Genomic DNA, 24,412 nt, shown 5'->3' on the forward strand with positions numbered 1-24,412 from the left:
TGTCCCTCGGCGGTTAGACCCACTCGCCCTGGTATGTGTCCCATGTTCTTTCAAGTTGGACAGCAGGCTTGAATACCCTAAATTCTGGAGGAGTATTTTTTTTTTTAAGAAAAAAAATTGGTATGAGTATTTTGATAAAAGACTAGAGCTTTGAGACAGTAATGGCGATGATATCCTGTGAGATCACGACTCAGTGTCCCAGCGAACCATCGACCCTACGCTTCCTCGCAACATATCAGTGGCCGCCGGACTTTACTCGTAAGCAACCCTAGCAATCACGAGAGTTGACGGCAAAAGAACGCTGGAAAATTCCATATCGCGTACAGTGAAAGTACGAAGCGTTTATGAGGGGATGAGGAATCGTATGACGAGGGAGGACAATAAAGCATCGTGTTCGAGTGCTTGCTGTTTGGTAAGCTAAATATACCATCCTGGACATGGATTCTCCGCGCCAAGTCTATGAGTCTATATTACAATATGTGATACATGTTTGTACAGAGGCTCCATTAAACTGAAGCCTGATCCTGCCCGGTCCGTGGCGACTAGCGACCAGAAAAGTGCAGATCATTTCGACTTTGACATCAGTTGTAGCCCATATGGAGCAAGCTGTTCATTATTCAGCTTACTTGGTGACCGCACAAACGGATCTTCACCTTTCATGGTCTTAGGAAAAGCAATAACATCCCGAACGGTCGACGTATCTGTAAGCAGCGCAACAAGTCTATCGAACCCAAGCGCGAAGCCAGCGTGAGGAGGACATCCTGCCCTCAGGGCGTCAAACAGATGTGAAAAGTCCTTGATTCGTTGATCAGTCATTTTTAGGACGTCCCGCATGATGAATTCCTGAACGTCTGCGACGTGAATACGCTCGCTTCCACCCCCAATCTCGATACCGTTTAGAACGAGGTCATAGGCGGCACTCCGAGCTTGCAATGGATCGGTGAAGAGGATTTCGAGGTCCTTCTCTGACAGTGGTGCCGTAAATGGATGATGGGCTGCGGAAATTCCAGCCGCGCCACCCTGGCCGGGTTCCCCTTCTTCAACGGGCTTGAACATGGGGAATTCCGTGACCCATACAAATTGCAGTGACTCGGGATCTCCAAGCTTTGGTTTTTCCATGTAGCCTTCCTCCACCAGACCTGTCCAGAGGGCTTTTCGTATGTCGCCGATTTTGGTGGATCCCAGGCAGTATTGACCCGGGGGCTTTTCGCGGGCTTGGAAAACCACCAAATCGCCATCATTGATTCCTTGGCCTTGGGAGAGTTTGTCCAGGACGCTTTCATACTCGAAACCTAGAGAGGAGAAGCCACACAAGGGTTGTCGGGAGTCATGAATGAGTATTTGTGGTTTGCCATCGGGGTTGTTGGCTAATGCGGGTGGGAGATTGTCCATAAATTTAATGACAAATTTACGGGCGTCGGATGGTGAACAGTCTTTCAGTGGAAAGGTGAATGCTTCAATAAGAGGATCGGAAAGATGTGTAATCATGCTGATAAAGTCGCGATAAGGCTCGGTATCTTCTAACGCATGTATCTGCAACATATTAGCTTGACAGATTTGATGGACAGTAATAATTTAGGCGTACTTTGTTGGGAATTCGCAAGTCTGGCTTGTCGGAGCCATATGCGGCGATACTCTCGGCGAAGGTGAGGGTTGTGAACTTGTGAGCAGGCGGTCCGTCGGTCGGTGCGGGCTCATTGAGTATATCTGATAAGATGGGTATTCTCTCCCCACGGATATCGCTGTAACTTCTAGCTGGTCGGAGTCGTGACAATGCAGCCAGCAGGATATCATTTATATCGGCCTGAACTTTGGCGGATCCAGCAAATGCCCATTCCATATCGAGCTAGCCCTTTGTGAGCATAGCCTTCCACATGATGCAGATAATTAGCGGGACGTACCTGAGAGAACTCTGGCTGTCTATCTGTCCGTAAATCCTCATCTCGGTAGCACCTTGCCCATTGCATGTACCGACCAATACCGCTCGCCATCAGGACCTGTTTGTATTGCTGAGGGCTCTGACTGAGTGAATATGCAGTACCTCTTTGTCTTGTCGGGACCAAGAACTCACGAGCACCCTCGGACGTAGATTTGAAAAGGGTAGGCGTCTCAACATCTGTGAAGCGCTTTTCCAACAAGCTCTGATTTAACTGACTCTTTAGCCAAGATCTGAATTTTAGTCTGGCTTGGAGCTCAGGGTGGAATCGAATTTGCAGGTGTCGTTTTGTTTGGGGGAATTGAACATCAGACGTGACAATAAGATCTTTTGGAACCGTGTTTAATGATCGAATATCCTTCAGATATAGGGTTCGCTTAGACGAGGAACTATTCTGCTCTTCTCCAGCTGATTGTGCCGGCGGCTCTGGTTGTGTGTGGACGACGACTGGCGCAAATGCGGGAACTTGCCGGAATTTCTCGTGGGCTTCTTGTCCACCATTGGCAAGGGAGCATATTTGTATCACTTCACCCCAAGATGTGGTGAGGTCCGCGAATGACAGGTGCTTTCCGACATTGCGTCGCTTTCCGAGAAATCCTCTTATGACGTCGGGATCGGTTTTTGTTAATGAATTGGAACCTCGAACTATCAGAACATTTAGTATATATACAAATGTATAGACCAAATCTCAGCCTACACTGGTTCCAAGTCTTAAGCAATTCTTCCTTGTTGAGGTGTCCTGCCCTTGGGCCAGCCGCAGCGGACTGATGCGCATAGAATCTCAAAGCGCCATTGCGAGAAGTTAGTGCCAGTATGGAGCGATTGCAAGCACCGCGGCGTGATACAGCCCAGCAGCGACCCAGCTGGGACATTATTGTCAGAATTGACGCTGCGGTGCAGCCACAGCCAAGGTGCAATTTGACTCTGACAATCAGATGATGGTGAACTTGGTGAGCTCGAAGCTCCAGCCAAACCTGCAGCGTCATCCGTTCTGCCAGGAAAATCCGCCGAGACCCCACCGACCCACAACCGCTTTAAATTTCGGCGCCATCCACCAGACACTCTTTTATCTTTTTTTCTTTCTCCTTATGAACCCTTCCATTCAAATAAGTGTATGTACACCGACTATTCCCAGGTCTGACCAAGCAGACTACCGTGCTGACAATGTCTTGCAGATGATGAGAACAGCGTGCGTAATATGATGCAGATGCCTTTCTTCTGACCCTTCAAACTCTCCCTTAGGGGCTTAAGTGGTTTGCTGGTGAGGCTTGAATTGGTATTTTGAAATGGGCGTTCGGCACACCGACCTTGTTACATCTCGGACGCGATGAAAAACAGCTCTGATTTATTATGAATGGAAGTGTTTTCTACTCTTTTGTTCGGAATACCGGGGGTGCTGGACGCATGATTTGGCGATTGATTTTTGACAGAAGTTGTTTTTCTTTTCTTTTTATGTGTGTCAGTTGATGAACATGCGTAGTCTGTATGCTCTCGATGTGGCAAATGCTTGGTTTAATCCGACTGGCGGCCAAGTGGCCGTTGATCACCACAGCTTTTGAACCATCGCCAAGATGCGCATTACCGTGGTTCACAAACTCGCAGTAGTTCTGCAACAGTGTTTTGATTAAGAACTGGAATAACCATTCGTAGTAATACAGCATGTCTTGAGAATCAATTTGCATCTTTGTTTGGTTGGGCAAGATGGTGAACCGTATGGCACCCGACTACTGGAGCAGTTTGTGTGCAGACGAATCGGCATCTCAGGGGCCCGACCTGTCGCACCAATGCAATTGCAGTTTATTATGTGCTTGAACATGTATCCCGTCAGCTGCAATTCGACTGGTCTGCGGGCATCACGCCGTATTAAGTACGTAGCCTTCAGATTTTGCGTGGACAAGTCTGGATGGCCCCACTCGGCTTCATCGACCCCAGCCCAGTCCATCCCATGCCGCCGTGCGAGTTCGCTCCACCCGAGATCCATTGCAGCCAGACCAAGCCCGACCTCATCCTGTGCATCCAGCCGTAATTCTTTTCCTTTCGCCATCCACCTGTGCCATCAGCATTTTTGTTTTTATTTTTATTTTTCACTCTTGTTTCGTGGCGAGGAACTTCACCTGAAAATAATAGGGTGACAAGAACTTGCACTATGTCGGGCTCTTTCGAAAAGTCCGTCAAGGGCGCAACCAAGATCAAAGTACGAGCGAATTGCGTCCCAAATCCAACCACCCCTCCCCCCCAAGACCACCTCGACACCCGAGCTACTAGACGATAGGACCACCAGTCCATTCCATGCTGACCAATGCGACCTGTAGAATGCGCCGCCCAAGACGAAGTATATCGAACACATCCTCGTGGCCACGCACTCGGGCGACGCTGGCGTAGGCGAAGTCTTTCGTTCATTACAATACCGGTTGCGCGACTCAACATGGACAGTGGTGCTCAAGAGCTTGCTCACCACGCATATTATGATCCGAGAGGGCTCACAGAATGCGACTCTATCGTTCCTCGCCAAGCATCGTAACCTTTTAGCCGTGGGGCATTTTGCCGATGGTTGGTCATTCGTGAGTAAGACCGAGTGTGAATTGGGCTGACAAGTTGGCGCTCCAGCTCAAACTCAAGGTCGGAACATTCGGCATTATGCAAACTATTTGACAGAGCGAGCGCGGGCATTTCGCGACACCAAGATCGACTGGGTCCGCGAAAATGATTCACGACTGGAGAAATTAGCTGTTGATAAGGGTCTGCTCCGTGAGACTGAGATCGTCCAGAACCAATTGTTAGCTCTAGTCAAGTGTGATGTGAGCAAATGTCACGTCGAATTTGCCCGCCAACACTAATCTCTGCTAATAACTGCGCCTAGGTCCTCGAAACCGAGCCTGAAAATGAAATCACGATTGCAATCTTCCGGTTGTTGGTCTTGGACCTGTTGTCGTTGTTCCAAGTGCTCAATCAGGGTCTCATAAACGTATTAGGTTCGTCGGGCCGACAAACAAATCGAATTGTCTCAAGACCCCTGCTCACATATTTTCATGCAGGACACTTCTTTGAGATGTCCAAGACGGATGCCCAGAGAGCTTTGGAAATTTATCGCACATTCACGCGAGTGACCGACTATGTTGTGCAGTATCTCAGTGCTGCTCGCATTCATGAACACCATACGAGAGTCGAAGTCCCCAAGCTCAAGCACGCCCCAGTCACCTTGGCTCGTCAGCTAGAGGATTATCTCAAGGATCCTGATTTTGAGGTTCACCGACGACAGTATCTGGCTGAGCAGGATGCAAAGAAAACGGGGGTGTCTTCTAAAGCGGCCAAGATTGATTTCCCCAAGTCACCTACCGGGCCATCTTCGCCAAATCTGAATAACCCCTTCCCTTCTGTTCCGGATGCCAATGCCGACAGCAAGCCACAAGCCAACAAGGGCCCGGATCCTGACCTTATCGACTTCTTCGACTCAATTGAGCAAAAGCAGACAACTTTGCAGGTCAACCCGCAGCCAACTGGCATCATGCCTGCTGCAGCCCCCTTCCAGCCGCAGCCCGCGGGTATGCCATTCCCTCAAAACGGCTTTGTGCCGCAGCAAACTGGTTTTGTACCCAACAACATGTTCCAACAGCAACAGAATATGGGTGGATTCATGCCGCAGCAACAGCCGCAACAACCGCAACAGCCTCAATCTCTGCAACCCAACTTCACTGGCGCTGGATTCGGAGGCTTCACACCGCAGCCAAACTTTCAACCCGGTGCACTTGGGCCAATCCCCCAGAATCTAGAGGCCACATTCCTCAACCCAAACCAAGGCTTCCAGTACGGACAACAACAACAGCAGCAGCAGCAGCAGCAGCAACCCCAATCCTTGCAAGCCGGTCAGCCAAATCCCCTTCAGCCAACACCCACAGCCACGACCAACCCGTTCAGGCAATCAATGATGCCACTGGCCAGCATGCCAGTCAACTCATCGCCATTTTCCTCATCCGGTCCAACACCCCAAGTGCAACGCCAGTCTACGAACCCATTTGCTCGGTCTCCTCCACAGAGCACATCCCCTTTCCAGTCCGCAATGCCTATCCAGGCCCAACCCACTGGAACCAACCCCTTTGCTAAAATGCAACAACAACCGCAACAAGTCCAGTCTCCAGACCAGTCTCTAAATCCAGGTCCTCTCGGTCCCCAACCCACAGGTACCACGAACCCCTTCCGCCACGGTGCGTTCGTCAACCACAATACCGGCATGGGGTGGCAGCATAACCAGACCAGTATCGGCGGTGGGCTGGATCAACTCCCCACTGTCCCTGTATTCCCTCGTCCTGCGCAGCAAACGCCCTGGCAGCAATAATTCGCATTCTTTGACTCTACCTCTTTTTTTTTTTTTTTTTTAACTCTTTCAAGTTCCAACTGTTTTTTCCCTTGGCAGTATCGTCGAATTTGCTCTTCTTCCCCGTGGACTATTCTTAGGTATTCTGGTATTCGCATCAGCGAGGCGTTGTTGGATAGGGGACAGAGGAGGCACGGATTTTCATAGCGTAGTGGCTGTCATGTTGTCGAGTAAATAGGCAAGTTGTATCAATTAGGCAGTTGTCAGAAATAATGTTGCTTCCACCGCGTTCTTGATAGAATTAGTACATGCTCACGGGGGTGGAAGGAGGAACAAAATGTGTGGCAATATATGGCACTCTCGACGGAGTACGCTATTATACACTGTATTGCATGAGTGCATGCCCCATGATAGCCAAGTCTATCTTTTGCAACAGACTGTAGTCGTGAATGGCGTGAAGCCATCGTGTTCGAAAAACGCCTTTTGCCAGCCCGACCCAACCAAAACGCCATTTCACGCCTGCCGGAAAGAAAAAGCCCCCCCGCATGGTTCGTAGTCCTCTAAAACACATCGTCGGTATCCATCTTCCCACCGGCAACAGCAGCCTCGCTGGCGACGGCCGTAGCAACTGCCCTGTCTGCCTTGTCCTCTGCGATAAACACGCCCAGCCCCGAAAACGACTCGTATAGAGCCCTCGAGATGTACTCGTCGGCACTGTACCCGCCGACAAGATACTCGCTCTTGGAGCGCATCACGTCTATCCACTCGCTGTGGTACTCTTGTAACCTGTCGTGTCCCAAATCAACTCTGGTCGGGGCCAGATTCAGGCCCCCAAACGGATCATACGGCTTGTTGTCCTCTGCCGCACCACGAGTCTTGTCCCGCAGCCCGCGAATCGACAGCCCCCCCGCGGCGCTGGACAGAGCGTCCCTCGCCGAATCCCTCTTCTGCTGCCCTCGCTTCTTGAGCATGATCTTGTCCATTGTCTCGGTGGCGTGTCCCACTTCCGCGCTCTGCAGCGAGTCGAGCATTTCTTCGCGGAACCGCGCGGCGCTGGCCTTGTCCTCGGCTTCTTGCTGCAGGTCCTGCAGGCGCCGTTGTCTGGCGGCGTCTTGTTCGGCCGCGAGCCGCTTTTTCCGCGCCTCGTCCGACTCGCGCGCGAGTTTCTTGTTGCGCTCGATCTCGGCCTTGTGCTGCGCTTCCCACGCGGCCAGCTCGCCTTCTGCTTCGCCTTTGGCCTCGGGCGTGCCATTGACGAGCTTGAAGGTCAGGTCTTCCACGTATTCTAGGTACTTGTTGTACGAGTCGAGTGATTCAAAGTCATCCTCGACCTTGTTGAATACCTGGGCTACGCGGCGGCGGATATCGACCTCCCGCTCCACGGTCAGGTCGGCGAAGAAGGCGGATTTGAAACCACGTAGCCGGAGGGTCTTGTGGCATGTGGCGTAGGGACATTGGTTGGGCCCGTCTTTGAAGATTCGCTCGACACACGTTTTGCACATTCGGTGGTAGCACTCTGGGTTGATGAGGAATTCCATGTCCCGGTTGAAGTACCGCGTCGTTTTGCACACGGGACATGTCTCGTCCTCGTCGTTGGGGGCACCAAGGCCAGTTGATGCGCCATGGCGCGCTGAGACGGTGCTGGTGCCGTTTCGCGTCATGTTGGCGTGGTCGGGAGGCTTGAGAGCTTGAGATAGAAGCCTCCGAGCGCGAGGTGCGCGATGATGCCGGTGATTCAATGGTGGGCAGCGGATCTGGGATGACGGGTGCGCGAAGTTGTAGCTGAAGGGAGCTCTGTCTTAGCTCGCCAGGTTTGTCAGCCAATGACGGCGGTCGCCACCCCCTGCTCGCGGTAGGGGTTTGCTGGACAGCTACTGCCCCGCCATCGCAACGCTTTAAAGGGCACGCCACTTCATCCCACATCGAACTTGACTTCTTCTACGCAACGCGCATTGCTCTAAACACGTTTTTTTTGAGGGAGCACAGAAAATGGCTGACGTTAAAGGTGATTATCCCTGATGTTTTTACATCACATACACTTAAAACTTGACATATACCCTTACGTCATCCAAGTTGAGCTGACCAAACACGTCAGATCCGTCTCCAGTTGAAGAGGCAGCTGCCCGTGCCAAAGAGGCCGAAGAGCAAGCTGCCTTGCCCTACAAATGGCAACAAACTATTGCCGAACTCGACGTCACTTTCACAGTTCCCGGGAACATGAAGTCGAAAGATCTCGTCATCGACATTCAAAAGCAGAGTTTGGCTGCGGGTATCAAGGGCCAAGAGCCCGTCATTAAGGTACATTAAACGGTCCTAAGATAGTCGTTTAGGTCTCCAAGCTCGATGTCCAGAAGAGGATATCCACTGCAAAGAGTTTTAGAATACTGATCTGCCATAGGGCGATCTCCCCCATGCTATTCACGTCGACGACTCGACATGGACCCTATCCACAAACGCCGACGGTACCAAGACGGTCGAAATCCACCTCGACAAGGTTAACAAGATGGAGTGGTGGGCGCACGTTGTCACTTCTGCCCCTACCATTGACGTCACCAAGATCCAGCCTGATTCTTCGAAACTGTCTGACCTCGACGGCGAGACGAGGGGCATGGTTGAGAAGATGATGTATGACCAGCGTCAGAAGGAACAGGGGCTGCCTTCGTCAGATGAGCAGAAGAAGATGGACATCTTGAAGAAGTTCCAGGAGCAGCACCCGGAGATGGACTTCAGCAAGGCCAAGATTCAATAAGCCGTGGCGCGGAAGGCTGTGATGGCATGTTTGGTGGAGCGTCAGAAAAGTAGATTCTTTCAACTGAAAATACCGATTTCATCCTGATTCAAGTGCTGCGGCTGCTCGTTCCAGAAACGCGTTGAAATCTTGTACTTGTCGAAGCAGGCCGCCAGTTGAGCTCGTTGAGCTAACTTGGTCTGATATTTGAGCCAGGACCAGGTCGAGATTGCCCAGATCGGCTTCCTTCTCTGCCTTGCGAGATAGTTCTGGGGCTTCTCGACCTTGTTCGACCGCCAAATCGATGTCGTGCATGAGAGAGGACGCATTTAAACGAGACTAAGAAAAAAAAACCAAATATTAGACCATGACCAATGCAAAGTCGCAACGCAACAACTCACTGTTGATTCTTTGCTGTCAGCTTCATGTTTGATACGGACAGCATCCATCCGAAGCGCCACTTGTTCCCTTTCTCCCTTTAACCGAATAATTTCATCTCGAAGTGCCAACTTCTCCTTCTGAACATGACGAAGACGTCTCCGTAAAGAATGCCAGTGATTTAAATGAATAGCCTTGAATCTCGTCAGTAACAGCCTGTCAAATTCAACATGGCGAGTACTCACATGTTGGAGCAGCCGAGAATTGAGCTCTTCCCGATACGCCCCGATGGCACGCATCTTGACTCTCAGCTCCTTCTTCTTCCCCAAATCATCAGAAGACCGCAACATCTTCTGGAGGTTTTCCAAAGTCGAAGAAATCACTTCTTCGCAGACCTGTGAGAAAACATCTACTACTGTCTCTCCACCACGGTTTGCAAATGGAATCTCCTGCTGTAGTTCATCTTCGTCATCAGCGGCTTGGGCAAAATTGTTGACAAATCGTTGGACAGTAATTTCAATCGCTGCGTCATCGTCTCGATCACTTCCTGAACTATGGCGTTTCTTCTTTGCCTGTGGCTTGGGTCGCTTCGCAGGCTGCCTCTGGGTTGCTGGGCTTCTGCGGTGCCTCTTTTGCACCGGTTCCTCGGGCTGACTGTCTTCGGATTCCTCCGAACCTAGTTCTGGAGACCGTGTTTTGTTAGGCCTAGGGCGCTTTGCACCGATGGATTGAGCTGCCCTTCGATCGTCAATCTCTACAGCTTCTTCATCGGAGTGATCTGATTCTTCAGGCTCCTCCTCCTCCTCCTCCTCCTCTTCTTCCACGACCACCGCCTCCTTCCTCGCCATTTCCGGTCGTTGTGGTGGACGAATGCGACCTTCATTGCTTGGTTCCTCCCCCCTCTCCTCTTCTGATTCTTCGGGCACTGCTGGAATTGATGGTCGTGAGACATTGCTCGTCCGTTTCTTGTTTGCGAGTGGCGATGATGGCTGCGTTTGTGTGTCGTCCTCATCACTTATGTCCGGTGTGCGTCCCGTCGATGCCCCGCCGATGTTGACTGCTTCATTGATGCGCTGCCTGTGACCGCTCCCAGGTTTTCCGGCTGGACTTTCCGTAATCTCTTCTGTGATGTTTCTGACCACTCGAGGTGCTCCCCGAAACCCGGCGCTTGACGGGGGCTGCACGGGCTCTGGTTCATCCGGTTCAGGGTCATCGCGTTCGGACGGTGCTGATACCGGTGCGCTTGAGCTGCGAGGGCCTGGAACATCTGCGCCTCCGGCAGGCTGATACGGCGATTCTGTCTCCTCTCGGGTGTCCTGTGCGTTACTAGTTGTCCTGCTTGGAAGACTTGATTGAGCAGCGGGGTGCGAGGGTAGCGAGCCTGGTGAGCTCGAACTTTGGACGGCTGGTCCGGTGGCGATGCTGGGGATGTCGAGGTTGAACGTATCGTTGTCGCCGATGTTTGCTCGCCTGGAGAGGTATCAGCTGGAACATGTTGCAGGCGGGATTTCAGTATGATTTACGTACCCGGCACCACGGAGCCGCTCGTTGAGCTTCCCTTCGCGACGCTCCCTTCCTGTTTTGCTCGGTCACCACGTAGTCATGAAGATCCGCAATGCGCTGCGGCAGGCTTACCTGTTGCCATTCCGGGAGACGTATAAATGTGTTTTTACATGTGAAAAATAGTATACCGTGCCTGTGAATGTTTGTCGGGACCCATCGTGAGCGCACGCAATGGTGCGTGGTTGTGGCGATGATCGGGCTTGGTGGTCGCAGACGCGAATGTGGTTGAGTCAGACGCGTCCAGATCCATTGACAGTGACGTCGCGGGGCATGGCGGCTTAAGCTTGTCTGCAGGCACCGGGTTTTTAATCTTGGTTCGCACCCCACAATGCTGAAGAACCATGCACCAATTAATCACTATCATTCAACATTGATCCCTTTTGGAATCTTCATTCATTCTTCTCTGCAACATTATAATTTCGCTACACTATGGCAGATCGATGCTGCCTGCCATTACATGCTTTTCCTTGTAACTCATCCTTGCATTACCCATTGCATCCCAGGCTTATCGAACTTGTGTCTACAATTATCAGCCCGGCGATGATGAAACCATTGGAAGAGGTTTTGATCAACTTACCCATTATAGTGCGTGTTTTCCAAGGCCCCCTCACCATATCTCTCAGCTAGCAGTTCCTTATACCGATACGGGATTTTGACCGGCACTCCTTCGAACGTTGTGTCTCTCAACGGGTACAACAAGGTGTCCTACTCGCCGTTAGTCAACGTTCGACCGTCCCTGGCACATTTACGGCTCCGCTTACGTGAAATTGTTGGCCGTTCTTTGTATAAAGCACCCCTTCGCCGCTCGGATGGTCAGGACTATATCGCACTGCCGTAATGTTCAGATACAGCCCACTGTCAAGATCAGTCCAGCGAGCATCAATCACATCCGTAGCGCCTGTTTGCGCCCTGTTCATGAAATCTGGACTTATTTCGAGCAGAAAGGTCTTTCCTTTCGGCATGGCTTTCCGTTTGTAGAAGTGAATGGATGCATTGTGGTAGGCCGCCAAGAAATGGAGATCAGACTCGGTAATTTGAACATTGCTGGAGTATTCCCATGGCAACATCTGGAATGTGTCAGCGGGATGAAATGGGAAATGGTTGACATTGTTTTTGTCTACCTTCTTTCCCCACCACCATCCTAAGAGACTCCCGTTCGTAAGCCAAGTTTGCACCTGGAGTTCGCGACATGTGATGAGGTATGACTGGATGAGGGTGCGAGCGGCGTCGCGATGAGCGCTTTTATCGAGCAACTTCTTCGTGTATCGTGAGTCGTAAGCGAAGTCTGCGTCATGATGTCTGCGCGTTGGTGAGTAAACAGGTTGGGAAGCAGATGCAACATGGACCTGCTTGGGGTGTTGCTTACGTTTCGGATGCTAGAGTATGGTTAGCCACCCTTGGGCAATGTGCCCGGCGATAGAAAGTTTGGAGAGGTTGCTTACTGTCGGATTTGGATCCGCGGAAGGATTGATCACCATGCGAGACGGCCTTCTGGTCAGCGAGACCATCGGCGAAGCCATGAACAGGCGCAGCCGTGGTGAAGCCTACGACCAGCCATACGAGCGCTCGCACGTAGTGCATGGTTGACGTTTCTTTGTGTCAGTTATTGTCTCCGATGCTCGTCTGTAGTAGACCTTTACAAAGAAGAAATGGCCGTCATCCAATATCGTGCTCGCGACGACGCAAGGTTCTATGCCGCCCGCCTTTGTAGCACGAATCAGACAGCAGGCCCATCAGACACTGGAAGAGAAGCTTTAGTAGAGCAATCCCTCGAAAGCGAAAATCAAAGAGTATGTCGACTTTAACGAACCGACGCCATCCACATTGAAAGAAACAAAGGAGGACATGTGCCGTGTGTCAAGGGGGTTTGCATGCTGCCCATCTTCTCCACGGATAACCAGCTGGCTGGCGGCTGTCGATCATGCTCCGCGTCATCGAGTAGCAGGACGACACAGCTTTGTTACACATTGATTGCCTACTCCGGAGGTGGGGTGGCTGATTGATGCGCGGGCATGGCAGTAGTATTCTACGAACGGCTTCTTCGTTTACACACTTTCTTGAACGTGCGAAGCTTGCATTGCCTCGTCTTGGCCAGCCACGAAGTATCCAGATAAGTTGAAGACGTCTGGAGACCCGCGCACGCTACCAGACGTACCAAGTACTCCGTACGGCCTGGGCCGCCTCCCAGCCACGTCAAGATGCCAAGATGCCAACTGTCGCCGCAATCGTCCACTCGGTACTTTCGTTCGCGGCCAGGCAGCTCCACCAGCTCAACCCAATCAACTGTCACAACCCGAGCTCAGGTGTCCTCACTTCGATAGCTTGCGACACGACAAGTCATCCTCAAACCATCAACACCTTGCGTGTCACCTTGCTTCACACGTTCTTGCGCCCTAGTTTGCCTGCTCTTCTATTATCCGGGCCACCCTACCGTCGCTGTCTCCCCTCCTCTTTCTGCTGATTGAGTCCAACTAATCCGACGAGCACCTCGCTCGAAGCCGCAGCCATGGTGAATTGGAACGTAAGCTAGCTTGCCGCCACCCTGTCCCATGCCCTTCTTAACCCCTCTCTCGGCAAGCACTGACCAGAGCGATTGATGCACACCAGGTCTTTCGAATCTTGGGAGATTTATCCCATCTTGCATCAAAGGTTATTCTCATATTCGCAATACACTCAAACCGCAGCGCCGAAGGCGTCTCCCTGATCACACAGGTCCTGTATGCCCTCGTATTCTGTACCAGATACCTCGACATCTTTCGAACAACTATATTATGGAACCTGCTGTTCAAGATTGTCTACATTTCGTCATCCTTTTACACCATCGGGATAATGCAGTGGGTGTACCCGCGTTCGAGGGAGCGTGAGCTCTCTTGGAAGCTAGGCGGAGGCGTACTTGTCGCTGCTACAGTCCTGTCGCCCTTCATGATGATGATTTTCTACGACCAGTGGGGTTTTATAACGGTTCGTGCATATCCCCTGCGCGCTATCACATATGGAGATTGCTAAAGCATGTACAATGCAGTGGATGTGGGTGTTTTCCGAGATTCTTGAAGCAGGCTGTATTCTGCCCCAGCTTCTCCTCCTACGGCAGACCACGGTCCCAACGGTCATCAACTCCTTCTACCTCCTTGCCCTCGGGTCCTACAGGGCCCTGTACATCCTCAACTGGTTCGTCCGCGAGTTCGACACAACCGGCCGAAAGCCCGAGGCAGTAGCCGTCATCTTCGGCATCATCCAGACAGCGCTCTACGTCGACTTCGCATGGGTATACTACACCCGGCAGCGCGTCAAGCTTCGCGGCGGCGGCATCGTCGACGCAGACGACATGCGCCGCGGCTGGTTGCTCCGCCGTATCTTTGGTAAGCACGTGGAATCCGTCGATGATGAAGAGAGCACTCCCGCACTGGGCGGCGAAGGAAACGGAGCTCGACGGGCCGCTCGACCCGGCTGGGGAGCACGGGGCATCTCCGTCAGTGCGGACGAGGGTGTATTCGATGCGGACCGCCACCACGACGGCGAGGAAGGGGGCTTGGATGGGGGCCATGTTGATCCGGATGCCAAAATGCACGATCCGGATGAGCTAGCAAAGGCTCTGGATGATGACGAGGATGAGGCTCATCCCGCGGCTGGATCATCGAAGGGGAGCAACGGGGGTAATATGCCCAGCGGCATGCGCAGCGGTGACGAATGGCGAGATTAACGAATTCACCGGCGTCGCGGCTGCCAATAAATTCTTTTCCAACAATTTCAGGTCATTTTTTCGAGGATTCAAAGTCTGCACGAATATATGATTTAGCTCTAGGCGAAATGGGGTCTTTTGTAGGTACCTGGGTAGTTGTGGAATTAGTTGAGTACTTCAGTAGCTGACACAACTGCTTGCAACCGCCTCTATATCCAAGCTCGACATTCTGTCAAGCTACATTATATCCACGCGCCATGTGTTTATATGTATAATTAGGCACTGCGTGTCAAACTGAAGAGAGTGTGTCTTCTGACAAGATACCCCCAAGTTGGGAACAGCAATCCCCGGATTTTCCCGCCATGCATGTGTGGAGCAAAACCGGGTCACTTCATGAATCATGTGAAAGCGAGCAACACATCACAAACCGGCAAAAGTTCCTGGAAGACCCGAGGTCTGATTCGAGATTCAACTCGTATGTACATGGTGCCCGATCAATACTCCAACCGAGCTAGTTTTCCTCGGTAATTCCCCATCCACCATTGCGTCTCCGTATGGCTGCAGCTCTTGCAAAACCGTAGAAATCGTTTCCGTCCGCCAGGGCCTAAAAAAAAGAAGGAAAATACAACATGAAACTGCCCATCATGTAGGCTAGCAGGGCACTTGGAGCCCGCTTACGCCGCTCAGAAAATAAATAGAAAACTGGCGATCACAATTCCTCGCCTCGCAAACATTAAACGTAGCTAGTAGAAAACAACTCGGGGGGGCAAAACTTCATAGGCGTCTCCGCTTTGATACATGGTGAATATAGTGGGGGCGTCTACATGACGAAGCGCTGTTCAAAGACTTCGTACAGCTTGGGGCTGATCTCGTCGCTGCTCATGCCCTCGACCTCGACGAGGACGCCCTTCTTAGCGTAGTGTTCGAGCAGGGGCTCGCTGGTTTCCTGGAACTTTTGGAACCGCGCGCGGTATACCTCCTCCGTGTCGTCGGCCCGCTGTGTCAGGGGCTCGCCGGTGACGTCGTCGCGGCCGGGGACCTTGGGGGCGTTGAAGGTGGTGTTGTAGACTCTGCCGGAGGGCTCGTGGACCCAGCGGCCGGCGATGCGCTCGAGGATGACCTCGAAGGGGGTTTTGAGCGAAACCGCCAGGTTGATGGGGACGATGCCCTCGAGACTGCTGGCTTGCGCGGCATTGCGGGGGTACCCGTCGAGGATGAAGGACGCCTTGGGGTCCTCGGAGGCTTGCGCGGGCGAGAGCGGACGGCCGGCGGCAAAGGCGCCGAATGCCATGCTGTCGGGAGTCCGCATCTCAGCGGCGGTGGTGGCCTCGGACGAGAGCGTCATGACCTCGGGAGGTCCGTGGCTCTGCAGCCAGCCGCGGTTCCGGAGCTCACTGGATATGAGGCGTAGCATCAAGTCGTCGGCGACGAGGCCGCCGGCCTTGATGGTGCTCTCGGCCTTGATGCCTGTGCACATGTTAATGCGAGCGCTTGGGTTGTTTTGAAGTATGCTAGGCCTTGCTTACCGAGAGGCGTCCTGTTCTTGACATTGCTGCGAAGCAAATCACCGGTGCTGATGGAGGCGAGCTGGGGGAATCGCCCCAACAATCGTTCGCTCTGGGTGCCCTTGCCGACGCCAGGAGCGCCTACAAGAATAACTCTAGCTGCTCTTCTAAGTTGCATTCTATGGGGGGGCCGATTGATAGATTCGACGATTGAATACGCAGTCAGGCGGCCGGGCGAATTGGAAACCGCAAGAGTCTGGCGCGCGACGCCGCTGCGCAAACTGGTGAGGAATACCGTTGGGTCGTTTTCGTTGGGGGAAGAGGGGACAGAGACCTAGTGTGATTACGCAACGACGCAACGACGCAACGACGCAAAACAAGACCAGACAGCGAGACAACAATGAGGGGGAAGAGATGGTGACAGGCCACCAACGGGCGGGCGGGCGAACGGGAGCAATGTATATGTAATGCAGGTAAGAATGGCTGCGCTAAGTCATGGTGGGTGGTGCACTTGAGCTTAAAGTGGTTGCGGGCAGGCGGGCCTTTTTGGAGATGCCGGTGCCGGCGTTGACCTGAATTCAACAACTTCCAGACTCGTGAGTCGTGATTACTACTAGCATCGGCTTATATAAGCAATATATACGCTGATGCAAGTTGGGCCGAGCGGTTAAGGCCGTGCCCCGCCAAGGCATTATGGTGCATGTGTGCACAGGTTCGAACGAAGTTCGGAGCATCTTTTTGACATATTGTCATTTCGACATGTCTTAATGTAGCAGGTGCTATCTTATTACATGTTTTTAACATGTTTTTTACTCGCTAAATCACATTTTCCTTGGGCCTTTGCTAAGCATGTCGCCATGTTCTTGGATCTACTTTCCCATCCATGGTTTCCTGCACGGAAGGTATATGGGCAGAGAAACATTCACCAACCCCGCGAAAAGTGGCAAGATAAAAGCTGCCAACAGGCTTCTGAGCAGGTTATCGCACAATATAGTGACCCAAAATTGTGCGGTAGGAAGACGTGGAGTTGATCTCGCGCGACAGCGTCATGAAGGGTATAGGCTTACCCCTATTTCCTTGCTCGCAGCGACGAACTCGCCAAAGTAGTGGCCCAGTTCAACTTCATGCACCGAAATGTAGAAGTCCTGGGGATGGAATAGCCGATACACCTATCAAAATGATACTCCGCTGCTCCGTTTTTATAGCTATATACCTAGAACACCCAAGTGCTAAGGCGCATCTCAACATGAACGGTCCTAATTGCGCTTCATATTAAAAATTTCGCCGAATGCAAATTTATTCAATAAGCGAGGCAGTAATGGGGAGCCCAAGAATAGCAAAGGCGGCAAAGTTATATCACGGACTCAAACGTGTCGTTGCTTGGGATGGTTTGATAGCGAGCTAGTTGCAGCAGGTATAGGAAAGCCTGGGTTATTGTTACATCTGATACTTGGCATTATCAGCGGCTTTAAGCACCTTGTCCGTGTCGGGAATCCATATTTCCAGGGTAGCTCCAGCTCCCTATAATTACTCTTTGTTTAGGTCGTGCAACTTCTGTTCCTTACATGACATGGCGGCCCATCTTTCATTGGTAGGGCCAAACTGTTCTGCTGATTCTCTCACGAAATTCATGGAAATAAGCCGCCAATACGGTGTTATTATTGGAACCACTGACAAGGGGTCAGTGAAGGCTTGAAGTCAATAGCTCAATTCATCTGATTTCAGTGTTTGATATTAAATGTCCTTGGTTTTCCTTAAGGCCTAGTTGACTAAAAGCTCAATTTATACAAGCCGCGGTGAGAGCCTTCTGCCCTAGGCCCCTTGATCGTAGCCCCCGTGTGTCCGTGTGACAAAAAGCTTGATCCGCACATATTTGAAGGTTTTGAAAGGCTTCATTGCCAGGTAAATATGCCGGTCGGAAGCTAAATATTGCCATGACTCCAACCGCCGTTCGAAGTGGAAGACTAGTGATTCAAGTGTATCTATGACTAGCTGTTCATAAACTAGTTCGGTATGGCGGATCACTATTGTCATAAGTCAAGGAACTGTTGAGGGCTTTGCGATGGTCGTTTCTGTAGGCGGCCAATGAGTGTGATCTGCCAGGTGTGAAGGAAGCTCTACCAAAATCCGCGGCTAAACCAAAAGGTGATGCCTTCCGGGCGGGATTCAGGAGCTTACACGAAGGCGCAATATTCGGCTTCCGTAGTAGCTGCAGGATTTGTTATTGGCGCAAGATTAACCTTAAAATACGCACTTGTTAGAAGAATGGGTGTATTACAGGCTACTTTTTTTCACAGTTACGTGTCAAGAAAGTAACAACATAAACGAAGCACAGGTGAAACTGTGAATCGATCATAAATTATTTGGTTACTATAGGGTATCGTGCGCCCATATATCCGGAGCTTGCTCGGGTATATGGCGGTCTCGGTATCACGATGCGCAGCTGATGATCTGTCACGCCTGAATACAAAGCTTCAGGTGAATCAGCGCTTTTTAATTCGGCAGCCAAGCCCTTGTTGAGACGAGACGCAGTGTTAAACGAACCGAGGCCAGCGAAGTAAGAATTTGGTCGTTTATTCGTTCCGGCAGAGGTGGGGCATACGGCTGACTGCCAATTCCGTCTGGTGTTGCATTATGAGTTGGTTTGCTCTTGGGGCAACAAGACCTACTACCTAGGTAATTACCATGCCCGTTCCGGCCCTGCCCTCACTTCAAAGAATCAGGTACCAAAACTCCGCCTCAGCCCGCGGTGCTTATTCCAATTGTCAGTCCATCAGCGCATACGCGGGTATCTTTGCGGAAAGAAGTGGGTCGCAGCTTTGTACTGCCACCAATAGCAAGACTCCCATGCATAACCTCCTGCCTACCTGGGTAATTAGTGCATCTGCAGTCAACAATCATCTTCGACCGCAGTTGCAGGCGATCCAGAATCTTGACTTCCCTCACTTCTTTGGCCACAGCAGAACGACCTTGGCGCGAGTGACGAACATCGTCTTGTGGCTCTGAAATCTAGCCGCAGCGAATGCCTCTGCTCATCTTTCCAGAGTGTTAGCTTACGATGGATATAAACGCCTCCGACGCCCACGTTGCTGCTGTACATGGACGTGTCTGCGATTCAGTCTTGTGGCCGGCTGCGTCAGATTGTGACATCAACCGTTTTGACTTCTCTCTTCTCTTTGATCAAGCCATTCTTGCCATAGCGCCAAGTGTATTGCTTCTGATTTTTGCAACGCCGCGAATAGTGCAACTGTACTACGAGAACCGCAAGGTTGAGGCAAATCTCCTACTAGGCATCAAATTTGTATGAGCTATCACTGAGACCAACTTGCTCGTTCCCATTCACTGGCATCGTTTGACCAGAGCACACAACCAGAGCTAATTTTTTTCTAAATCGGATCAAGGTTGTTTCCGTTTCATATACGACTTTGCAGCTCGCGCTCCTTGTTACATGGGCTCATTATCGTGGTCCATATCCGAATCACGTTGCCACTGCTGCAACTTCGCTGGGATTCATTAATGGGGCGACTTTATGCGGCTTAAGTTACCTAGAGCACAACCGGTCCATTCGACCATCGAGCATTATCTCTATTTACTTGGTCTTCTCGACGCTATTTGACATTGCCCAGTGCCGTACGCTATGGCTGTTAGAAGGGTTTTCCCATCAAATTGCGGCCTTCTTCACGGCCGCATTGGCGACAAAAGTCGTACTGCTCATCTTAGAACTTCAGAGTAAGAGGCGTAGCCTTCGCGGCGCGTGGAGGGAACTCCCTCCAGAGGCCACAAGCGGTATAGTAAATCGGGGGTTCTTTTGGTGGCTAAACTCATTGTTGATCCGGGGATTCCGGGCTACTTTGTCCCTTGATAGTCTGTGGGACACTGATGAAGAGCTTCGCTCAAGAACTCTCGAGCGCAAACTTGTTCTTGCGTGGCAGTCAGGAGAAAGGGGCAACCTCCACCGCCACCGCCTCTTATTTTCTGTGTTCAAAGCTCTGAAATGGCCTCTTTTACTAACCATTCTGCCTCGGATTGCATTGATAGGCTTCAAATTTGCACAGCCATATCTCATGAAAAGAGTCATTCTATTCGTACAAGATGCATCCTCTGAGGGAGAACGTCAAGGACACATGCCGGGTGTTGCATGGGCGTTAGTTCTCGCTACAGGTTTGACATTTGTCGGATCTGCTGTACGTTTGCACCTACTGGCTTCGTGACCCTTCTGCTGACGAGAAACATAGTTATCCACGGGATTTTATCAACACCAGCTATTTCGCACCATTACTATGATTAGAGGCGCATTGATTTCTGTCATATCTGTCCAGAGCCTGACTCTCACTGGCACGACTACTCAATCCTCTGGACCAGCTGTTCTTACGCTCACGGGCCCGGATGTAAACGCAATCTGTGCATCATTCCACGCCTTCCACGAACTGTGGGCTAATCCAATTGAGATTGGCTTTGCCATATACCTTTTGGAGCGCGAGTTAGGCCCTGGGTGCATCGGGCCAGCGGTGTCTGTCATCGGTAAAGCTTGACTCATCACGATGAATGAAACTGTCGTTGACTATGTGAGCAGTTTGCACACTGGCCATGAGCCAATTATCGAAATACATTGGCCCGGCAATGAAAGCGTGGAACAACGCTATACAAAATCGAGTGTCAACCACGTCAAAGGTCATCAGATCTATCAAGGAGGTCAAAATGCTTGGCATGTCAAATAAGTGGCTGGCTGACATACAAGTTCTAAGAGTTATAGAGCTCAAGAGCTCTAAATCTTTCCGCTTGTTCATCACCTACATGAACGTTCTAGGTGCTTCCTCCCATGTTTTCAACAACATTTTCGTAATCTTACTATTGTACAGGCAATACCCCGTCCGCATTGGCTCCTATACTCACATTTGGCATCGCTATTGCCGTCTCCAAAAGTGGCACCAACCAGAGGCTCTCAATTGCAACTGTGTTCACCGCTCGTTCCATCATGGGACTGATCATCGCACCACTCTCCCGACTTTTGTCTGAGATGCCCTCTTTTCTGAGCTCCCTTGGCTGCTTTGAGAGAATTCAAGAGTTTCTTGAGGCTACCCATGATGCGGACGGGAACATGGTGTCCGTTGGCGAGGGACATGACGTGATACCATCTGCAGATAGCACGAATATTGAACTAGCAGAGCAGTGCAGCTTGTACGAACCAGGTAGATCTATTTCCCTGGCGGATGGTGCTTCGTTCGCACCAAAACAAGGAGACGCACCTATCCTACACGAAATTACTCTGAATGTCGAGCCGGCCTCTCTTACGATTGTTACTGGCAAGGTTGGCTCCGGCAAAAGTATGCTTCTGTTGGGCTTACTCGGCGAACTTCACGCGACTGGGTTCGTCTCTAGACATATCAGTGGAGCTGGGTACTGTTCGCAGTCAGCGTGGCTCACACACGGAAGCATCAAGGAGAATATTGTTGGTCCAAACACTGATGAGATTGATGAGCTATGGTATAGGACTGCTGTTCGGGCCTGTGCGCTGGACAAGGACTTTGCGCAGATGCCCAACGGAGATCAGTCTTCTATCGGAAGTAATGGAATTACGCTCAGTGGAGGCCAACGCCACAGAGTTGTAGGTGAATGTTGTGCTATACGGAACGTGCGGACGCTGACGAAAGTATAGTCACTGGCTCGCGCCTTATATTCCAGAAAAAGGATAGTCTTTGTTGACGACATCCTCTCCAGCCTCGATGCAGAAACTCGCGCTTATGTCTGGACGCATGTCTTCGGCTCCTCTGGGCTTGCTAAGCAAGGAAAAGTTACCGTTATACTTGCCACTCATGACTGTGCGATCAATCAGCCCCTCACGTAGAGAGCAGATAACAGTCGTCTTATACTAACAATGTTTGCTAATAACCTAGTGAATTTTCTTCCGAATGCAGACAAGATAGTCATGCTAGACAATGGTCGAGTTAAAGCTCAAGGCACTTATCATCAGCTGATAGACAATGGCCAATTGACTAAAACAACGGATGCTCGCTCCTCAAACGTCAAAGGTGCAGATGGTGACGACTACAAGTCGGCAGCTACTGACGGTCTTGCATCGGTTGCTGACGAAAACGAAATGGAGGATTTGATGAGGAAGTCTGGGGATCCAGCGTTATATATCTACTATTTTCGATCAATTGGTTGGGCACTTGGCATTACTGGACTGGCGATTGGAATTCTTCAGCAATTCTTCCAAGTCTTTCCTCGTAAGTAACTGGAAATTCTCTCGCTCCAATGATAATATCATTTTGCTAAGCGTCTGTGCAGAGATATGGCTGAAGTGGTGGGGTGAGGCGAACTCTTCTGGGAGCCATGTTGATACAGGCAAATATTTCGGCGTTTATGCCTTCTTCCTAGCTATGTGCCCCGTTCTCATTGGATTTGAATGCTGGTAGGTAGTTTCGCCTCGTCATCAGCGGAAAATCTGACAGGAGTTGCAGGGTTATGTTCGTCAAAATAATCCCAAAATCTGCACAGGTCCTGCACTGGACCTTACTAAGTACGGTATTAAGGTGTGCAATCCTATGGTATATTCTAAGAATTTAATGGTTTATTTGTTGACCAAATTATGGACTAGAGCCCCGTTATCGCTATTTGTGTCTATGGATTCTGGCGATATAATGAATAGGTATATGTGGCTATTTGCGTTTGCAACCGCTCTGTGGACTAATATGTTACCAGATTCACTCAAGACATGTCGCTTGTGGATAAAGACTTGCCAATGGCAATGTATACAACAGTTGGGGGTGAGGGATGTACCGGCTTCTTTTCTTTAGTTTTCTGGATCTAACTTGGCAACATAGGACTACTGGGATGTATTGGCGACGCAATACTTATCCTCATGGGCGCCAAGTACATTGCTGCCATCGTACCCGTAGCATTAATTACGCTGTACGCTCTTCAGACATTTTATCTTTGCACGTCTCGTCAACTTCGACTACTGGATTTACAAGCAAAGGCACCCATCATAAAACAACTGCTTGAAACCATCCAGGGCCTACCAACCATAAGGGCATTCAAATGGCGGACTATAATGCAAGATTCGATATTAGATCTTCTAGACCGATCGCAACGTCCGCATTACCTATTGTACTCGATTCAGCGGTGGCTCACGTTGGTGCTAGATTTATTCGTGGCGGCTTCCGCTGTCATTCTTGTCGCTCTGGCAGTTTTCACTGGAGCGTCCAGCGCTGGAAGCATTGGTCTTGCAATGCTCAACGTAATTGGCTTCAACTCTGGCCTTGCTGATCTGATTTCGTCGTGGACATCGCTAGAAACATCTTTAGGTGCCATTGCACGCCTTCGAGCTTTCGAGATGACGACACCATTAGAAACGGTGAATGATGACGCGACTGGAAGACGTCCCGCTAAGCCTTGGCCCCCAAATGGTCAAGTTGAACTGCGAAACGTGACGGCCAGCTATTCAACGGCCCAACAAGGGCCACCCGTACTTGAAGATATCTCCCTGCGCTTTCACGCTGGCGAAAAAGTAGCTATCTGCGGCAAAACCGGAAGTGGAAAATCTACCCTGGTATCGACCTTGTTTCGACTGCTAGATTACTCGGGTACGATCGAAGTGGACGGTACTGATATTACAGCGATGCCTCGTGAAGTGCTACGATCTCAACTTATAGCTGTTCCGCAAGAACCCGTTCTCTTTGAAGGAAGCTTGCGATCCAATCTCGTTACTGAACCCGAGGACGGGAGATTACGAGGCGGCGAAGAAGTCTTGGACGAGTACACCATTTCGGTATTGGATAAACTGGAGCTTTGGGCCGCCATATCTTTGCATGGTGGATTAGACACCGACATTGAAGACCTGTCCCTCTCACACGGACAAAAGCAACTGGTTTGCCTGGCTAGGGCCATCCTGCGGAAGCATGTCGGGCGAATAGTCATTCTGGACGAAGCTATGAGCTCGGTTGACGCGCACACTGCGCAAGTCATGGTTCGAGCTCTCGAAGACGAGTTCAAAGAGCACACCGTATTTTCTGTTGTTCATCGGCTTGATACTATACGCGACTTTGACACCATCGTGGTACTTGATCGTGGTAGAGTCGTGAGAACTGGACCACCACACGAACTTTTGACTAGTGATTCTCAATTGAGAATCTAAAACGTAGAATCCGACCTGGTATCTTCTGGGGCATTGTGGTAGTGAAGTACTTTTTATACAATGAACTTGCGTCTGTTCTCACGTCCTCTAATTGAGTCTGACCCGTAAGACATTGCCGCGCATCATCTCAGGTTAATGCTTACACAGGGTGAACATCACTGTAGAATTTCACTA

The 24,412-nt window shown here is 50.9% G+C and overlaps 10 protein-coding genes across 10 annotated transcripts; 4 read left to right on the plus strand and 6 right to left on the minus strand.

Moving 5' to 3' along the window:
- Nucleotides 1-136: 136 nt before the first annotated feature.
- MSD1_1 (aspartate--tRNA ligase msd1) lies at nt 137-3,021 on the minus strand. Its single transcript, XM_007812159.2, has 4 exons — nt 2,634-3,021; nt 1,902-2,581; nt 1,586-1,846; nt 137-1,533 (listed from the first exon to the last, which is right to left on the minus strand). The coding sequence occupies exons 1-4, from the start codon at nt 2,920-2,922 to the stop codon at nt 565-567; spliced, it is 2,199 nt and encodes a 732-aa protein (XP_007810350.2). The 5' UTR covers nt 2,923-3,021; the 3' UTR covers nt 137-564.
- Nucleotides 3,022-3,111: 90 nt separating this feature from the next.
- J3458_015681 (uncharacterized protein) lies at nt 3,112-3,685 on the minus strand. The gene has a single exon (XM_066120893.1). It carries the CDS (start codon nt 3,616-3,618, stop codon nt 3,304-3,306), a length of 315 nt encoding a protein of 104 aa, XP_065974221.1. The 5' UTR covers nt 3,619-3,685; the 3' UTR covers nt 3,112-3,303.
- A 236-nt stretch (nt 3,686-3,921) lies between these two features.
- J3458_015682 (uncharacterized protein) lies at nt 3,922-8,013 on the plus strand. The gene is made up of 5 exons (XM_066120894.1): nt 3,922-4,130; nt 4,249-4,486; nt 4,544-4,734; nt 4,797-4,908; nt 4,972-8,013. The coding sequence occupies exons 1-5, from the start codon at nt 4,083-4,085 to the stop codon at nt 6,267-6,269; spliced, it is 1,887 nt and encodes a 628-aa protein (XP_065974222.1). The 5' UTR covers nt 3,922-4,082; the 3' UTR covers nt 6,270-8,013.
- On the minus strand, nt 6,809-7,909 carry TFB3_1 (TFIIH/NER complex subunit; the record flags this gene model as incomplete). Its single annotated transcript, XM_007812161.2, has 1 exon — nt 6,809-7,909. One exon carries the CDS (start codon nt 7,907-7,909, stop codon nt 6,809-6,811), a length of 1,101 nt encoding a protein of 366 aa, XP_007810352.2.
- A 143-nt stretch (nt 8,014-8,156) lies between the features above and the next one.
- J3458_015684 (uncharacterized protein) lies at nt 8,157-9,038 on the plus strand. The gene is made up of 3 exons (XM_007812162.2): nt 8,157-8,253; nt 8,344-8,546; nt 8,647-9,038. The coding sequence occupies exons 1-3, from the start codon at nt 8,238-8,240 to the stop codon at nt 8,995-8,997; spliced, it is 570 nt and encodes a 189-aa protein (XP_007810353.1). The 5' UTR covers nt 8,157-8,237; the 3' UTR covers nt 8,998-9,038.
- On the minus strand, nt 8,157-11,092 carry J3458_015685 (uncharacterized protein). The gene is made up of 5 exons (XM_007812163.2): nt 10,990-11,092; nt 10,882-10,930; nt 9,600-10,824; nt 9,378-9,548; nt 8,157-9,315 (listed from the first exon to the last, which is right to left on the minus strand). Exons 1-5 carry the CDS (start codon nt 10,997-10,999, stop codon nt 9,076-9,078), a joined length of 1,695 nt encoding a protein of 564 aa, XP_007810354.2. The 5' UTR covers nt 11,000-11,092; the 3' UTR covers nt 8,157-9,075.
- Nucleotides 11,093-11,291: 199 nt separating this feature from the next.
- On the minus strand, nt 11,292-12,748 carry MNN4_1 (mannosyltransferase). The gene is made up of 6 exons (XM_066120895.1): nt 12,360-12,748; nt 12,284-12,293; nt 12,039-12,216; nt 11,679-11,984; nt 11,495-11,622; nt 11,292-11,437 (listed from the first exon to the last, which is right to left on the minus strand). The coding sequence occupies exons 1-6, from the start codon at nt 12,496-12,498 to the stop codon at nt 11,392-11,394; spliced, it is 807 nt and encodes a 268-aa protein (XP_065974223.1). The 5' UTR covers nt 12,499-12,748; the 3' UTR covers nt 11,292-11,391.
- A 461-nt stretch (nt 12,749-13,209) lies between these two features.
- J3458_015688 (uncharacterized protein) lies at nt 13,210-15,035 on the plus strand. Its single transcript, XM_007812165.2, has 3 exons — nt 13,210-13,438; nt 13,525-13,878; nt 13,940-15,035. Exons 1-3 carry the CDS (start codon nt 13,424-13,426, stop codon nt 14,615-14,617), a joined length of 1,047 nt encoding a protein of 348 aa, XP_007810356.2. The 5' UTR covers nt 13,210-13,423; the 3' UTR covers nt 14,618-15,035.
- Nucleotides 15,036-16,660, minus strand: ADK2_1 (Adenylate kinase 2). The gene is made up of 2 exons (XM_007812166.2): nt 16,123-16,660; nt 15,036-16,063 (listed from the first exon to the last, which is right to left on the minus strand). The coding sequence occupies exons 1-2, from the start codon at nt 16,277-16,279 to the stop codon at nt 15,417-15,419; spliced, it is 804 nt and encodes a 267-aa protein (XP_007810357.2). The 5' UTR covers nt 16,280-16,660; the 3' UTR covers nt 15,036-15,416.
- A 2,842-nt stretch (nt 16,661-19,502) lies between these two features.
- On the plus strand, nt 19,503-24,356 carry J3458_015691 (uncharacterized protein). The gene is made up of 11 exons (XM_066120896.1): nt 19,503-20,285; nt 20,337-20,622; nt 20,675-20,908; nt 20,961-21,706; nt 21,758-21,920; nt 21,996-22,328; nt 22,390-22,513; nt 22,563-22,634; nt 22,700-22,750; nt 22,804-22,868; nt 22,926-24,356. Exons 1-11 carry the CDS (start codon nt 20,166-20,168, stop codon nt 24,236-24,238), a joined length of 3,507 nt encoding a protein of 1,168 aa, XP_065974224.1. The 5' UTR covers nt 19,503-20,165; the 3' UTR covers nt 24,239-24,356.
- The last annotated feature ends 56 nt before the right edge of the window (nt 24,357-24,412 follow it).

This window comes from Metarhizium acridum (genome assembly GCF_019434415.1).
Source record: "Metarhizium acridum strain ARSEF 324 chromosome Unknown scaffold_356, whole genome shotgun sequence".
NCBI lineage: Eukaryota > Fungi > Ascomycota > Sordariomycetes > Hypocreales > Clavicipitaceae > Metarhizium > Metarhizium acridum.